Source organism: Psammomys obesus, unplaced genomic scaffold (assembly GCF_907164565.1).
Source record: "Psammomys obesus unplaced genomic scaffold, mPsaObe1.curated_primary_1811, whole genome shotgun sequence".
Classification (NCBI taxonomy): Eukaryota; Metazoa; Chordata; class Mammalia; order Rodentia; family Muridae; genus Psammomys; species Psammomys obesus.
The window spans coordinates 44,635-61,731 of NW_026590654.1; the positions used below are offsets into that span (position 1 = coordinate 44,635).

At 42.1% G+C, this 17,097-nt stretch overlaps 1 protein-coding gene across 4 annotated transcripts in view; it reads right to left on the bottom strand.

The window, feature by feature from the left end:
* Positions 1-219: 219 nt before the first annotated feature.
* Pcmt1 (protein-L-isoaspartate (D-aspartate) O-methyltransferase) overlaps positions 220-17,097 on the bottom strand; it is a 34,045-nt gene continuing 17,167 nt past the window's right edge. For 2 of the 4 annotated variants that reach the window (XM_055608063.1, XM_055608066.1), the window contains exons 4-8: positions 11,482-11,586; positions 8,043-8,163; positions 7,339-7,424; positions 5,591-5,760; positions 220-996 (exon numbers count right to left, since the gene is read on the bottom strand). In XM_055608063.1, the coding sequence (XP_055464038.1) occupies positions 984-996; positions 5,591-5,760; positions 7,339-7,424; positions 8,043-8,163; positions 11,482-11,586 (495 nt within the window). In that variant the 3' untranslated portion in view covers positions 220-983. Of the gene's footprint in view, positions 997-5,538; positions 5,761-7,338; positions 7,425-8,042; positions 8,164-11,481; positions 11,587-17,097 lie in introns of all 4 variants that reach the window. The other 2 variants (XM_055608065.1, XM_055608064.1) reach the window with 2 other exon arrangements.

Consider the following 17,097-nt stretch of genomic DNA (forward strand, 5'->3'; position numbering starts at 1 on the left):
AGGGAACAGCAAGCCCGGGCTAGCAGGGCGGAGAGAAACAATGAACGCCCAGCCGCTGTCCTGAGGAACTGCAGCCACAGACTGTGGATGGATGCAGTGCATGCTCCCTCCTAGGGTTCCACAGGACACAGCGGTGGAAGAGGAAGTTTCCCCCGGGACTGTGGGCAGCATCTGGACCTAGTCGACCTGTGCTCTTATAGATTCAAAGGCCACCAATGCTTCTTTTGCTTTGAATTTTATTTGGCAAAGCAGCACTGCATAAACTGTGCAGGGACGCAGCAGCTTACAGTGTAAGATGCAGATACATTATCAGCAGCAAACTAGAAACAAAAAAACGATGGGTGAGCTACAAGCCTCCTATCATTTTCAGAGAGGAAAGTTACACCAGAGATGTCCAATCTGAACAGCTGTGTTGGGGGGACCACCTGCCATCGTCTTAAGTTTCAGTATTTACAAACACCTAGTTTTAGGGTAACAGCAGCTGACTGTATCTACAACATGCTATCCTATGACGCCACAACAAAAGCTTTAAGAAGAAAGCTCATCTCTATTGTCTTAGTAGCAGCTAACAAATATTAGCTACCAAGAAACCTAACTTATGAACGTGGTGTTATCTGATGCACAAAAGAAATCTGATAAATAATATTGGAACTGAATTAAGTGTCCAAGAAAAGCAAAGCCACTCTTCAAAACTAAATCACAAATGAAGCTTTCCAGTTGGAGAACCCTTTCTTTTAATATTTTTAAAGTAAGATGTGGGCGTGTTAAAACCACACACAAAGTTACGCTTTGCAGCCAGCCTCTACCAGTTTGGCTCTGCACCTCTTTGAATTAGGAAACCCTACAAAACCACACATTTTCATGCTGAAAATAAGAGTATAACGAAGTCCAAAACAAGCTGATGCTGTTGGTTTTCAAATGCTTTAAGGACCGAGATGAGCAATCCACTGCAATGTTATAGACTGGTCAAGCTCATGTTGCTTTTACAGTTCATACCTGGGAGAAAAGAGAAAAATCTAATTAGGAGTTACATGCTGTGAACTGGCGCTGATCCATTTAGACAAAACATTCAAGTCAGCAAAATATGAAGATTCCAAGCAATTCAGTAAGAGAAATGAAAGCACATACAGCCCCAAGCCAAAGCAAACTGGACACCAGTCACTGCAAGCATCTTCCATGCTACTCCACACACAGTCGGAAACCACACGCCCACGCTGTTTTGTAATTCTAAAAGTAAAACCTCTTTCTTTGAGGCAAAGAAAAACTCAGAGAATTTATGACTTCTGTCGAGGATCATCTTGCTAATGTTATTTATTATAAGATGATAATTTAAACATTTAGAGTTCACATTTATTTTTTAATACTTATATTCACAACTCTGGGTAAAGTAGTCTTTTGCTTAGAGTCTGTTAGCACTGGCAGAATGGGCCGACTGCAACCCAAACTGGAGAAAAGGAATCATCTGTAGGCATTTTATACCTGTCGGCTGATTTCCTAAGGCAGCTTTACCAGCTCCAAAGAAACCATTCACTCAGCCACGTGCAGCACTGGACCAGCAACTGCCAGTGAGAGGAAGGAAGGAATAAAAACGAGTCTAAGGTAAACTGTGGCGTATAAATTCTACCTCAATGAAGCCATTAAACATGGGAAAATAAACAAAACCATCAATAGTCTCTTCTGAAGAGAACTTAGGTAACAAAACCATCACTAAACACGCACTACTGTAGGGATAAAGTAGTATGATTTTGCAGTTAAATCTCAAATGACTTGGGAAACTATGACATACTTGTGCGCAGAGAAAGTGTGAGGAGCACACACAGAGACAGGAGCTGGCCTTGGGCAGAAGCTCAGGAGTGCTGTACTCCTCTACTAACCTGTCTCAGCAAAACCTAAGATGAATGCTTTGTGAAAGCTATGGATGTGGAAGAGACATGAGGTGAGGGCTTTCATGTCCCAAGGAGGTCCTGGGTTCAAGACTTAGCAAATAATGTGCCTTTTAAGTTGCGTTTTACAAACATTATCAAGAAAACTATTTTCTAGTAAGCCCTTTCTCACGTTACATACTGGTGTGTGTGTATATGCGCATGTGTCCGTGAGTGTGTCCGTGAATGGTGTGTGAGTGTGTGGTGTACATAGAGGCCAGAGAGTAGTGTCTGGTAAATCCCTCAGTTACTTTCCACTTTATTGTTTTGACATGGACTCTCTTTCTGAATCTAGAGCTGCAAGGCTTCCTGGCTAGTAAACCCACAGAATACACCTGTCTCCCCCTTCCCCACTCCCTCCGTGCTGGAGTTACAGACACACCACCACAGCCAGCTTTTACGTGGTGCCCAGGATCTAAACTCGGGCCCTTTTTCTAGCACAGCAAGTACTTTATAAGCCAGAGCACCTCTCTAGACACTGGATTATCCATCAGCTCTATTCCCTCCTGATATAGTCTTCTAACGACAGTATTATAATTAGCACAGAACAGTGTTTACCGTAGTTCATGAGTAGTTCATGAAGATGTTAGAGTATCAGCTACAGAGGAGTCACTTGCTCTATTCACACGGTTCACCTGGACCTTTTAAAGCATGAATTAGGATACTAAACCATAAAATTTGTATTTATTTCTTTCAAGACACTAAATACTTAATAAATAAATCCTAATGCCCAGCAACAACATAACCCATTTCCAAACATCCTTCTCCATTACATTTTCTCTTTAGGGGAGTACTGGGGATCAATCTCAAGGCCTATGCATACTAAGCAAGTAATCTACTAATGATCTCCAGATGGGACACATGTGGAGTTTGTTCATATTTTCCCAAAAAAAAAAAAAAAAAAAAAAAAAATCAATATATAAATTAGGCTCCTAAATTGGAATTTTAAATTTTAGGGTACAAAGAAAAGCTGACATTTCCTGTGTACACATAGGAAACTTCACATATTCTAATTCTCTCAGATCCCCTTCAACTTCTTTGTTTGTTTGTTTGCTTTGGCAGGGTTTCTCTGTATAGCTTTGGCTGTCCTGGACAGCCTTGAACTCACAGAGATCCATCTACCTCTGCCTCCCAGAGTGTTGGGATTACAGGTGTGTGCCACCGTGCCTGGCTTCAACTTTCTAGTTACAAATTTTCCCCAATGTTCAACATTCTGTTTATCTGATGTATACATACAAATCATTTACAATAAAAAGTGGCATGCCTAAAACTTAGAAAGGCTGTTTAAAATGGCTGTATATGTTAAATATAGTCAGTTATACAACCCTGTAAGTTTGTTGTATTAAGTTCTAATAGCTCTATGTTAGTCATACTGAATAATACATACTATCATTTAAGAACAAAATGAAAAGGTGTACTACGAGGTAATAACACCTCAGATCCACAAATGTTTCCTAACAGTTTAATCCCCTTTCTAAGGTTTATTTGCATTATTTGAATCAGAAAGATGCAGGCTTTTTTTTTTTTTTTGGGGGGGGGGTTTGTCCAAAACATCTACAACGGAAAGAAGTATCTTCTTATGAAGCGGGGCTTACTCGCTAGGGCCGTCATTGCCCTGGGTAACTTTACAGAAACTGTCTGTGGGACCCTACTGCGGAAGCATCACATGCTTGGTCCACAACTATGGGGAGCTCAAGCTGGTATTGACGTACAACGTCTCCCTTCTGGCTCTTCTAGCACGGGAAGGCGTTCAGCTTTATCTAGCTGTGCTCTGAGAGCTACAGCAACGACTGCTTAGTGCACTCCCTGGTGCAGGGTGACACGAGTGTCAGGGGAGCAGCAAGCACTTTCTGACTGAATGTAAGGGCTGCTCCACATGGTGGAGTCCACACCTGGCACCTTTATCAGACTGAAGCCTCTGGTTACACAGGTCATAGGCCCTAGGGGAGAATCTACTATTATTCTGCTAACATAACATAGTATTAAATAGATGCCTAATGACTTCTCATTATACCCATATACTAATGCATCTTTCAAACCTCCTCAAAAAAGTTCCTTTTTGCAGTAGATGGCAACGAACAGAGGCCCACAACTAATCAACATGCAGAGAATGAGTGGCTGTGGGGTGAGAACTCAGCCTAAACAGGAGATCCCAACCTGCCCCCAGGCTTGGGTACTGCTGCAGAAATGGTTTGGAAAGACTCTAAGAGTCAGAGGCAGTGGATGACTATAAGGAAACTTTTCCAGATACAACAGGGCAGCCTCGGCTGCACACTGAACTCTCAGAGACCATGACAGCATGCACAAGGCAAGGAACACCTCAAGCTAGACAAAGCCCCAGCATGCACAAGGAAAGCGAGCTATTGTTAAGCAGCTGTAGGGAGGTGGAGAGTTGGTTTCTGTTTGTTAAGGGTGTGCTTCCTAGATGGTCTAACACATTCATGGATGGCCATAAACCCAAGAGTGAAATACCACTTTAAGCAACTGAGATTATTACTTTTGCAACTAAATATTCAAGAGCCAGCAAGATAGCTCAGAGGGTGAGAGCACCTCCTGTCTACACTAAGAATCTGAGCTCAACCCTACACCCCCCTGCCGCCCCAAGTTCCACACAGTAGGAGAGAACTGACTTCTCCAAGTTGTTCTCTGAGCTCCACACTCATGCTGTGGCAAACACATGCATACATGCACACGCAAAGTCATTCAAAGGTGCCTGTTTTCTTTACAGAACACAAAATTAAAAGTTCTGTTGTACTTAAAATTGCCAATTATTAAAAAGAACAAAACAGAGCAAAAGTCTCTTCAAATGAGAATCCTAGCAACTAGGAAAGCCTCTAAGGCAAAGCCACGGTCAGGCCATCCTTATTTGGACACCTCTTCAAGCACCTGGCCACAGTGCTCCAATATGCTGTCCTCCCTCCTCCCCGTCAGGGCAGAGAGGGAAGGAAAGGGAAAAAGAAGAGATGTCAGAGGACATAGTCAGCTGACACAGTGGCCCTGAGCACGCGATAGGGCTGTGAGGACAGCGCTGTGCTGCACACCTTCCAGGCAGGCTCTGAGACCTGGTGCACCTCACTGGACGGCTTCTGGAATCCCTCTTCTCCCCAAACTTAACCACAAGAGCTCAAAATTGGCTGGCCTAATCTACGGCATGCTGACACATCTACTTCTTACAATGGCTCTGAAACTGTATCACCCATGCACACTTAGGAACTGACCCAAAGAATCAACTCAAAAGGCAGACTGTCCTCTTTGGGATTCTGATATTTGTTAAAAACTGGGACAAGTATCTTTCCCTTTTCCAAATATTTTTTTTCTCCTTTTCACAGTGGTATCAGAGGGAGTGAACAAGGTAAGAAACTATGGTCTATTTTCCAGATCAAAGTATTTATTTCCATACCTATATATAGCAGCTATAAACATGACTTATAAATATGCAGGGAAATAGTGTCTGATAAAGAAACCCTCTTAAATCAGATCAGCTGTGCCAACCAGATCTCAGACCATGCAACACTTGTCACACGTTTAATGTGATGAGTTTCTGATGCTTTAATGGAGTAGCATGAAGGAAGCCACCAAAAACAGTTCTTGTAGGCTAATGTCTTAAAGTGCACACCCTTTCACCTTGAATGTGTGGAAGAAAGAGCAGAAGAGAAAGTCACTTCCACCTGGACCACTGCTTCTCTTTGTCTGTTAAAGGCACGTATATCACCCCCATGAGAGGCTTCATCTTGACACTGCCATCTTGTAGCTTGTCATACTGCTCCAGCATTTGGTTTCCTCCTGCTGGACCGACTGGCAATATCAATCTTCCACCAGGCTTTAACTGGTCTATTAGCTGGGAGAAAAAAAACACCACATACGCACCAAGTTACAGATGTGAACAGCCAGAGCCGTCTCACAGTGCTGTTGAGGAATGTTCACATCCTTCACTTAGTCCTTCTTAGTGTCCTTGGGGGTTGACTCCAGGACCTCCGTGAGCACAGCACAACCTATGGTGGCTGAGGCTTTCACAAGTGGCACAGCATTCACATGTAACTCACTGCACCCCTACCCACACCCTAGGTTACTGGGTTTCCTAACAGAGGGCCCAGACCTCCCTCCACTATATGGACTCACTGTAGTGCACAGTGACTTAAACGCTGCTCCTTCACTTTCTGGGCCTCCTCCCCTCCAAAACATATTTCCCCTTCCCTCCTGGTTGAACAAACAGTACAATTCTAGTAACCAACTCCCTACCTAACCATTTCTCTCTCAGCCTCCCCCTCTAAGCCACAAGTTATTTGATGATAGAAACTATGTTACATTCATCTCTGTCTGTATAGCACCTGACAAGAGTGCCTGGTACAACTAAAGAGCTCAACAAGTTAACAAGTTTGAGAACCCACTGTAACAGAGAACTCTAATGATGGGATACCATGTTCCAGGTCTTTGCAGAAGGGGAGACGAAGAAGGGAAAAGTACGGAAAAGCTACTGCTATCCTATTACCGTGCAATATGGAGCATCTCTCAGACAACGGTACGGGAATCCTAAGGACATGATTGCATTTAGGACTCCTTTAGTGTGATGATGAGGACAACCCTATGAAGGCAGAACCAGACTACCCTTCTGGTCTGAACATGGTTAAATCATATGCTATCCTTTGTTATTCAAACCAGCAGGAAAGAAATCTGACTTTGGATAGTCTTTCCCCTGAGAAGGTTGCTTTCAGTTAAAATTTGATCATCAAATTATATTTCTTCCATTTTAATTTTTGTTTTGTTTTTTGAGACAGGGTTACACAAAGACAGGTTTCTCTGTGTAACCCTGGCTGCCCTGGATCTTGCTCTGTAGGCCAGAGACCGCCTGCCTTTGCCTCCTAAGTGCTGGGATTAACGGCGTGCACCACCACTGACCCACTTTTTAGAATTTCTTTAAGTAATCTTGAATGTTGAGTTGCCTTTGAATAACTTTCCTGAGTTCTAACAGTTACAATGAAAACTACGAGACTTCTCCCTTCACCCCCAGTCTTGCTCCCAAAGCCACTTCTTTCGTCTCTATCTTCTCAACACCACATTTCTGCTTCAGCTCTACTATAGGACTGAGCTCCTTCTATGCCGCCTGCCATTCCCAAGCCCGACAAGCATAATTCCTATTAATCCACACTGAGCTAAGACTTTGTAGAAACAACCTGAGTGCCGAGCTAGAGGCTTCAAGGACTCTTAGACCCATTCAAGTTCCACCGACATCTCCCTGCCTACTCTGCCAAATCCTCTCCACGCTTTCCTTTCCATCTAATACTACCAGCACTTAGTGTCAACTAGAATGCATGAAGTCTACAGATATTCTCAACTCCCTGCCACACTGCTACATAAAAACATTTTAAGTTCCAGTGGAGCAAAACACACAAATAAAAGCAACAAAAACTCAACTCACTGCCTGGGGCACAACGGGTGCTGCAGCTCCTACATGAATAGCATCATAAGGGGCTTCTTCAGGGTACCCCATTCTTCCGTCACCCACTGAAAAAGAAGTTACACCCTGAAAATCTGTGCGAGTCAGACTTGCTGTGAAGAATTATAACACAGGAGGTTAAAAATGGAGTGAGGGAAGAGACCTTCCTGACGTCACAGACCCTCAGACATAGAGGGAGAATGTTGGGAACGACATTGCAGCTAAGAGTCTCTATTCAGCACAAGGGCTGGTGCAGCCCAGTGGCCCTGCACCCACGCAGGTAGCATGTGGAAGGCCGTGGGTTCGATCAAAAGCCAAATAAAAAAGAGAGAGAAGGTGGCAACAAAATAAAAACGCACAGCACCAAGGGAAGAAGAAATTTATGTAAAGCAACAAAGACGAATCACTACAATACCTGTATCAGAGACAAACACAAGCAACTGGAATGGCCAAACAGGCACTCGACAAAAAGGAAATCCAAATGGGCAAAATGAAAACAACTTCAACCCCGATGATAAGGAGGAAAACAAGCTGAGATCATAAGCAAGGCAATGCTACGTGCCCATTAAAATGGACACAAATAAGCTGCTTTTTCTACTCAGGATCTCAGGGAAGGTGGAGGATGCAATTCTTAGCTCTAAGCACTGCTCTTCTACAAATGAAAACATGAGTTTCCTGCTACTCACCAACCAGCCGCACTCGCCCCGAGGACAGAAGCATCGGGTCATCTTTTTTGACATTGTTTATTGAGTCATCTACTAGTTCTTTAATGTGATCAATTCCAATAACTTTTCCGCTATGTCCAACCTGGAAAGCAAAGAATAATTCAGGAGTCCACAGGGCTAAATTTGCTTTCCTGAAGTATCATTAAAATGTTTCCTTACTTAAAATCATATTCTGCAATGAGAAATAAAGTTTCAGTCTTTCATCTGTTAAACTCAGTTTATCGTAATTACCATATACAACATTTTTCAAATTCTTGAGTAATTTTATTTAAGCAATTATAAAGTTAAAATAAATTACAAAAACTTATAATGCTAAGAAAATCGCATCTCTCTTAGATTTCAAATTTTTAAATCCAGAGCTTAGTCAGGTACGGTGGGTGGCACAGGCCTCTCTCTAGTCCTTGCACTTAGGAGGCAGAGGCGGTGCTTAGGCTATACACGAGTTCCAACCACAGCCCTACGGTGAGACCCTGTCTCAAAAAAAACTAAAGAGGGGCTGGAGACATCTCTCAGCAGTGAAGGGCACTGACTATTCTTCCAAAGGACCCGGGTTCAGTTCCCAGATGTGGGTTCAACAACCACATGGCAGCTTATAACTGTCTGTAACTCCAAGATCTGACACCCTCACACTGACATACATGTAGGTAAAACACCAGTGCACATAAAATAAAAATAAATTATCAGCCGGGTGCAGTAGTGCACACTTGTAATCCCAATACTCAGGGAGGCAGAGGCAGGCGGATCTCTGTGAGTTCAAGGAGAGCCTGGTCTACAAAGCACGTCCAGGACAGCCAAGGCTATACAGAGAAATCCTATCTCCAAAAACCAAAATAATAATAATAAATGTTTAAATCCTGAACTTTGAGGGGAGATGTAACTACCAATATTTAGTTTGTATGAACTCTAGCTAAAAGAGTAATTTAAAAACTATTGAGCTGTTGAGCCAGGCATGGGGGTACATAATTAATTCTATCTGCAGGCAGATCTGTACAAGTTCGAGGCCAGCTTAGTCTACATTAACAAGTTCCAAGCCAGCCATGGCTACATAGCTAGACCCTGTCTCCAAATAAATAAAGTAAAAAGATAAAATATTACATAAAAAAATTTAAAAAGCTAGACACTATGGCAACTCGCCTATCTTCCCATAATTTGGGAGGCTGAGGCAGGAGGCTGGCCAGTTTGACTACAGAATGAATTTGATGCAAGCCTGGGTTTTATTTGAGATCTTGTTTCAAAAGAAAAAACAAAAACAAATAAATGGTGAAGTGGGATTTTCTACATTTCTAAGACCATGAGGCAAACTGTGAGGTGTCACGAACTTCTTTTTATGACTTTTTTCCCCTGTATTTCTATACCCAACTCTATTGGTATCAATGAAAAATATGAAAATACATAAATACAGAAGGCAGGCATGGCAGTACACGCCTTTAACCTCAGTACTCAGGAGGCAGAGCCAGGTGAATCTCTAAAGTAGAAACCAGCCTGGTCTACAGAGCAAGTTTCAGGGCAGCCAGGGCATATAATGAGACCCTGTCTCAAAAAAGAAATACATAAATACATAAAAAGGACTTAAATGTCAATACTAATTACAAATGTTAATAGAATAAAGGATCTCAACAAACTTCTGGATATTATCTGAATTTCATCACTCATCACTGTTGCCTGACGCTAGACACATAAACCAACATTCTCTAAGTCATGTTCCTCAACTACAAAACAGGGTCTACAGCACATAGAGGATACAAGAAACAAAAGAACACACAATAAGCACTTGGAATACTGACAAGCACTAGTAAATGCTTGGCAAACAGTATCATTCTTAAAATATAACTCAGAGACTTTTTGAAAAAAAAAAAACATTTAAAAAACTTTTATTTATTTTATTATATATACGTAATTTCATTCATCCATTCATTTGTTTGTTCATTGGTTTTTCAAGACAGGGTTTCTCCATGTAGCCCTGGCTGTCCTGGAACTCACTATGTAGACCAGGTTGGCCTTGATCTCAGAGATCCACCTGCTTCTGAGTGCTGGGATTAAAGGGGTGCGCCTCCACTGCCTAGCTACAACTACATTTATTTACTTATTTTTTGTGTAGGGGGCGTGTGCCATGGCACACACAGTGAGGCCAGAGGTCTGAGAACACAGGTTGTCAAGACTGGAAACAAGGGCCTTCACCTGCTGAGCATCATGTCACCGCCCCCTCAAAGAAAAAACTTAAAAAATAAATATTCCTTTGAAATCAATAACATCTCAACACTAGAGCACTACTTGTTACTTAAATGCTATTTCCAGCTTTTAATAAAAGAATTCCTGACACCCAGTTCTGAGGACTTAAAACTCTGTAAAACATACAAAACACCTTAAAACGAAGTTGGTGACACCTCACAGTGCACCTCACAGCCTGAGATATTTAGCTAACTGCAAGAAAAAAACTTAGACAAGACTCATCTCTAGAGAGATAATGCAGGAGCCACTGCACAGCCACACACATTCTAATCTGGACAGATGCACACATCTCAGCCTAAGTAGGCCAGGACTCGAAGGTGGCCACTGGACACAGCATTTCTCAAAATCAACCTGATGGACTCTCTGAGCACGGGGGAACCTTCACCCCACCTGTGTCAGTGGATCCCAGCTTACACTCTGGGCAGCTTCAGCAAATAAGCCTCTGGTGCTAACTCTGGAGCACAGTGAACATGGCATTTGCCAGCTCCTCTAAGGGAAAGGCTCTACCTGCACTCTTGAGAAACAGGTAACCTGATACCTGATACCTAAACCAGATACCTGAAAACCAGGCCCATTTAATTCTTTTCCGTCAGATGAGAATTTAGCAGAATGTAGTTTGAATCACTGAGCTGCCATATTGGAATCACAGGGTAAAGGTTGTCTAATCATGATGCTGACATGCAGAAAGATACAAGAGCAAATCCACACCCAGAGAGAAACCAATCAGTAATAACGCCTACACTGGCCAGGCATGGTGGCACACGCCTTGAATCCCAGCACTCAGGCGACAGAGAAAGGTGGACCTCTGTGAATTCAAGGCCAGCCGCGTCTACTTACTGAGTTCCAGGATAGTCAGAGCTATATAGAGAGACCCTCCCTATTTCAAAAAAACAAAATAAATAAAATAAAATGAAATACAGCCTGGCCATCTAAAGCCAGCCTGGGAGGTCCTAGGCTTTTCCATCATGTAAGTTAAATAAATTCTTATTGAGTACTACAATTTGGGTTGTCTCTTGCAACAATAATCTAAAATGATAAATATTAAAATTACCATCTTAATAGAACATAAGCAAACAAACAAAAAAAAAAATCCAAACCACTATAGAAAGAACCCATAGCTACATCACATAATACATCTCTATTAAGATCACAGGTAGAATGAAGTTCTTACCATCCGGGCAAAACACGAGGTAAGGATTCCACTTCCAGACCCTACATCAAGGGCTTTAGCACCTTCATGCAACTGGTCAAACAGGAGTTCTAGCGCATATGCATGCTGCGGAAGAAAATTAAGCAAACATTCACACACCTGGTACAAGTATAACTGGCAACTTTCTACCAAAGTCTCTCCTGTTACCATCTCTGAAGACAATGGGACCATACTGACGCCCCAGTAATTGCAAAAGACAGTTTTGCTGAATTAACCTCCTACATTTAAAGTGCTCTTGTAATTTTAAGTAACTACTATATAAATTAAATTCAAAGAAAAAAATTTAAAAAGCGATTTTCAGTGAAAAGCCTTCAACCACTTCCCACTGTCCAGTTTTATTCTCTGAAGGCAACTAATGTTTCCAGTTTCATGCAATTTTTCTGTAATATTCACTGTTTATGTAAAAGCAAATACTGTTTCACTTAGTATATTTTGGAGGAAAATTCAGTACTTAAAGAGCTGTGTGTTCTTTTATATAGCTTAGATTATATTTGGGTATGAATGCATTAGACCGCATATCAATATTGAAAAGACTTAAGTTAGCTGCAATCTTCTATAACAAAAAAAAAGTTATCAAATACAATTGTAAGATAATAACACTCTTAATAAAAGTCATAAAAAGTGTTGGGTGTGGTGCTGTTCAGGAGGCAGAAGCCAACTTGGTCTACATAGTGAGTTCTAGGCCAGACAGGACCATACAGTGAGACCCCATTTCAAAAAACAAAAAACACACAAAAGAGGAATTAGCATATGTTAAATTATTTTCTTGTTCTTTTTGGTTTTTCAAGGAAGGATTCCTCTGTGTAGCCTTGACTCTCCTTGAACTCACTCTGTAGACCAGGCTGGCCTCTAAGTTAGAGGTCCGCCTGCCTCTGGCTCCACTGCCCAGCTTATGCTAAATTCTTAAAAGAAAACAAAACAGAACAAAAACCACGATAAAATAATATTTTTAGGTTTATAGTACTGTGGTGGTCTGACTGAGAATGGTCCCTAAGAGGCTCCTATATTTGCATGCTTGGTCTCCAGCTGGTGGAGATGTTTGGGAAGATTAGGAGATGTGGCCTTGATGGAGAAGGGATGTCACTGGGTGGGTTCTGAAGTTTCAAACGCTCAGGCCATTCCCAATTAACCCAGTTAACTCTCTCTTTCCTCCCTCTCTTTTCTTTCCTTTTTTAAGGTTTTTCCCGACAGGGTTTGTCTGTGTAGCCTTAGCCATCCTGGAACTTGCTCTATAGCTCTATAGACCAGGCTGGCCTGGAACTCACAGAGAGTCAACTACCTCTGCCTCCCAAGTACTAAGAACAGACATGTTCCACCACCACCAGGCCCGTCTCTCTCTGTGATGGATCAGATGTAGCACCATGCCTGCATGTCTACTGCCAAGTTCCCCATCACGAATCACAGACTCAAACCCTCTGGAACCACGAAGCCCAAATTAAATGCTTTCTTTTATAAGTAGCCTGGTCATGGTGTTTTTTCGCAGCAATAAAAAAAATTACCAAGATGCTACAAAGATGGCTCTGAGGTTAAGAGCACTTGCTGCTCTTGCAGAGACAGGTTCCAAGTACCACACCTGGTACAACCACCCCCGAGTCCAGTTCTGACCTCAATGGGCCCCAGGCGTGCACATGGTACACAAACATATATATTAAAAATAAGATTCCACCAATTATGCTTTAGACCAAACCAAGAAATAAACGTTTCCTTATTCCATTCTTTTTTTAAACTTACATTTGAGTGCTTTTCCAATATGTAGGAAGAGGGATTAACAGCATCTCAAACGCTGGCCTTCAAACCTGGTGTTGTCCTTAGTAGAGATAACTCAGTCTGGTAGCAATACATACCCACTAGCAGACTTAGTTGTTAGGAAACACACCCAGGGGCCTGTGAAGGTGGTTCAGCAGTTAAGAGCACTTGCTGCTTTTGCACTGGACCTGAGTTTGATTTCCAGAACCCACAAGGCAGCTCACAGCCAACTCTAATGCTAGTTCCTTCTGCTCACCTTTTTGGGGACCATGCACCCAAGCAGTACATGCAAGCAAAACATCCCTACACATAAAATAAAACATTACAAAATATGTATTGGAGTCTGTGGGGATACATAATATAAACGTATGGGAAGGAGAGCAAACCATTTTTAGATAAATGGTCTCTGGGCAACCCCTTCAGTGATAATGATTCAGGCAAAATGGCCAATTGGATGTTAAAAGCTGTGGATTAACATTTGATGTGTAACAAGGTATTTAAATAATCTCAAGCTACTCATCAAAATCCCTATTCATGAAAAAAGAAGATCAACTTTACAGTACCATTCAGAAAAGTCTGTGGTGGGAAGACATGACCAACCCCTAGTCAAGCATCTAAGCTAACACCTGCCATAAAGGGGCATACTAACATTAAAGCCTCTGCTGGGATAGATCATTTCTGGGATCTTCTGTGCAAAAACTGCACAACCCATAATGAATGATGAGAAAACAATCCAAACTGGAGTATATTATATTAACATAAGTGTCCTGCATTCATAAAAAAAAAATCAAGTACATAAACGATAGTACTAATAAATGTTCCTCAATCTTCCTTTTAAAGCAGACCTGGAGGGGACAGGAGCTCCACAAGGAGAGCAAAAGAACCAAAAATCTGGCCACAGGGGTCTTTTCTGAGACTGATACTCCAAACAAGGACCATGTGTGGATATAACCTAGAACCCTTTCACAGATGTAGCCCATGGAAAGCTCAGTATCCAAGTGGGTTCCCTGGGAGTAAGGGGAACAGGGACTGTCTCTGACGTGAACTCAGTGGCTGGCTCTCTGATCACCTTCCCCTGAGGTGGGGGAAGCAGCCTTACCAGGCCATAGATGAAGACAATGCAGAGAGTCCTGATGAGACCTGATAGGCTGGGGTCAGATGGAAGGAGAGGAGGACCTCTACTAACAGTGGACTTGGGGAGGGGCAAGGGAGGAGAAGAGGGAGAGAGGGTGGGATTGGGAGGGAATGAGAGAGGGGGCTACAGCTGGGATACAAAGTGAATAAACTAATTAATTTTAAAAAATTAATAAAAGGGACTGGAGTAACGGCTAGGAGTTAGCCGCTTTACAGAAGACCAACCTTGGTTCCCAGCACCCACATGGGGCTGCTCACAACTGCCTATAACACCAGTGCCAAGTGTGAAGCACACACATGTGAAAGCACATACACACAATTTTCTAATTAAAAAAAAAATAAATCTTTTTTTAAAAAAGGCATAATTAAATAAGATGTACACGACTTTCTTTGCTTATAAGATACATTCTCAGATGGGCACAGCTGTGCATGCTTTCAATTCCAGCATTCTGGAAGCAGTGGCAGGTGAGTTAGCCTATGAGTTCCAGGCATCCAGTTAGACCCTGTTTCAAAACAACAACAGGATTCATGACAGCAACTGAAAAACTCTAAACTAAGATCAATAAATTGGCTGAGTACTGCAACAATGTCAGTTTCTAGAGCTTGGAGAGTGTATGATGGGTGGCGATGTGACCGAATGCCTCCCCCTCCCTCTTTTTCAGGGAAAAGTTATTATGCCAGCAACAGACTCCCAAAGAACTCAGTAATAAAGGGAAGATTATACATATCCATATATTTGAGAAGAAAAGAATAAAAGAAACCTGGTAAAATAACATTTGGAGAACATGACTAAAAGAATTCTAGAATTCTGCTATTCCTCCGTTTCCCAAAGTCTGAGGTCCTGCTAAATGCTAAAGGATCACCATCAAAGGAGCTAGAAAGATGGCTCAAGTATGCAGGTAGACATACGCTCAGGCAAACACTCATACACATAAAATAAATAAATTTTAAAAAAGAATCATAACCACACTTTTACCAAACCATGGAAAAACAGACAGTAGGCATCATGACTGCCACCTCACTCCTATTTACTTCAGTGTGTATATGCCAAAACCCAGGACACCACACCCAGACCACCCTGTGACATGTAAGGAAGCCATCAACTATGAATTCGCAGTACCTCACACACCACCTTCTTCTCTTGTTCCCCAAACCTTCTTCACAGGTTTTCTCCAACCTAGTCCTTTCCAAGTTCATCTATTTGCAGGAGGAATGTTCACTCAACTCTCCTCAACCATGGCCTGACTGTGTTTAAAAGGTCCTGTCCAGTTGTTCCCATGTTCTAGGCATCCTGGAGGCTAGACTCTGATGAAGGCCTTCTAAGAGCTCACGGTGCTCCTGCTGTGTGCCTCGCATTGCCTCATACCAGGAAGCAGGGTAGACAGGCTGATCCACCCCTTGTTCTCCTTGTACTAATGATCAACATTGAGAATACAGGAATATTTTCTGTCTCTTTAACAGTCTCCCCTTTAATGGCTTTGGCTTCACCAATGATCTTTGCCTAGTTCAATCATTACATTGATAAATATTTTATTATTCCTTTCCCATATTAGCTTCCCCAATATTTCCCATTAGTCTTTCTTTTCCATTAAGTTTCCCTAAGCTGGGCCTGGTGCAAGCCAGTACCTGGAGTAGAATCAGGAAACTGTTGAGTTCAAGGTCCACAAACTCTTGTCTCCAAAAGGGAACAGTTTTGCCTTGAACTCAGATCTCCACCTGCCTCTGCCTCCCAAGTACAAGGATTAAAGGCCTGTGCCACTACTGCCTGGCTTGCAGACAATGTTTTTGTTTGTTTGTTTTTGTTTGGGGGAGGGTTTGGTCACAATTTCATTATATAACCTAGAAGTGCAAGTCTGCACGCCTGCCTCAGCCTCCTAAGTGCTGAGGTCACAGGCCTGAGTCACCCGGCCTGGCTTCTGTACCTATACACAGGTCTCATTCGGAATAGTGCTTCACTCCATCTGCAAGTTTGGAATAATTTTTTGAATATATAATACATAAAGCAGTCTTCTTTTTCTATTGTTAAAAAGGAAACAATAAAGAAATTAATCACAGATCAAGAGACTACAAAGACAGCCTCAGTCTCATTCATTCATACCTATGCCTCTAGTCACCTGGTTCTTATCACTCTGATCCCATGGGAAAATGTGCGTATATACTTATGTACAGTACTAACGTCTACATTCTTTTTCTTAACAGTTACAGTGTTTGCTTATTTGTGTATATGGTATATGTATACACGGACACACACACACACATTCACACAGAATATAACTAGCAACTTCTTGTCTCCATTGTAAAGTAACCTGGCAGATGAAAAAATGGCCCTTCACTCACACTAATTTGAAATATACTGAATTTCCATGAAGATGACTTTTCCTTTATTAACTAATAATGCTGCATTTCTTTCTCAATAAACTGTCAATCTTTTCCCTTATCAATTTCTCTGTAGTACTTATGGCCTTTTACTAATTAATTTCAAGGACACACATAAAAACATGTTTTTGTGGGCTGGAGAGATGACTCGAGGTTAGGAGCACTGGCTGCTCTTCCAGAAGTCCTGAGTTCCATTCCCAGCCAGCACATGGTGGCTCCCAGCCGTCTGTAATGAGACCTGGCGCCCTCTGCTGGCGTGCAGGTGTACGTGCAGGCAGGGTACTATATAAATAACAAATACACCTTTTAAAATCATGTGTT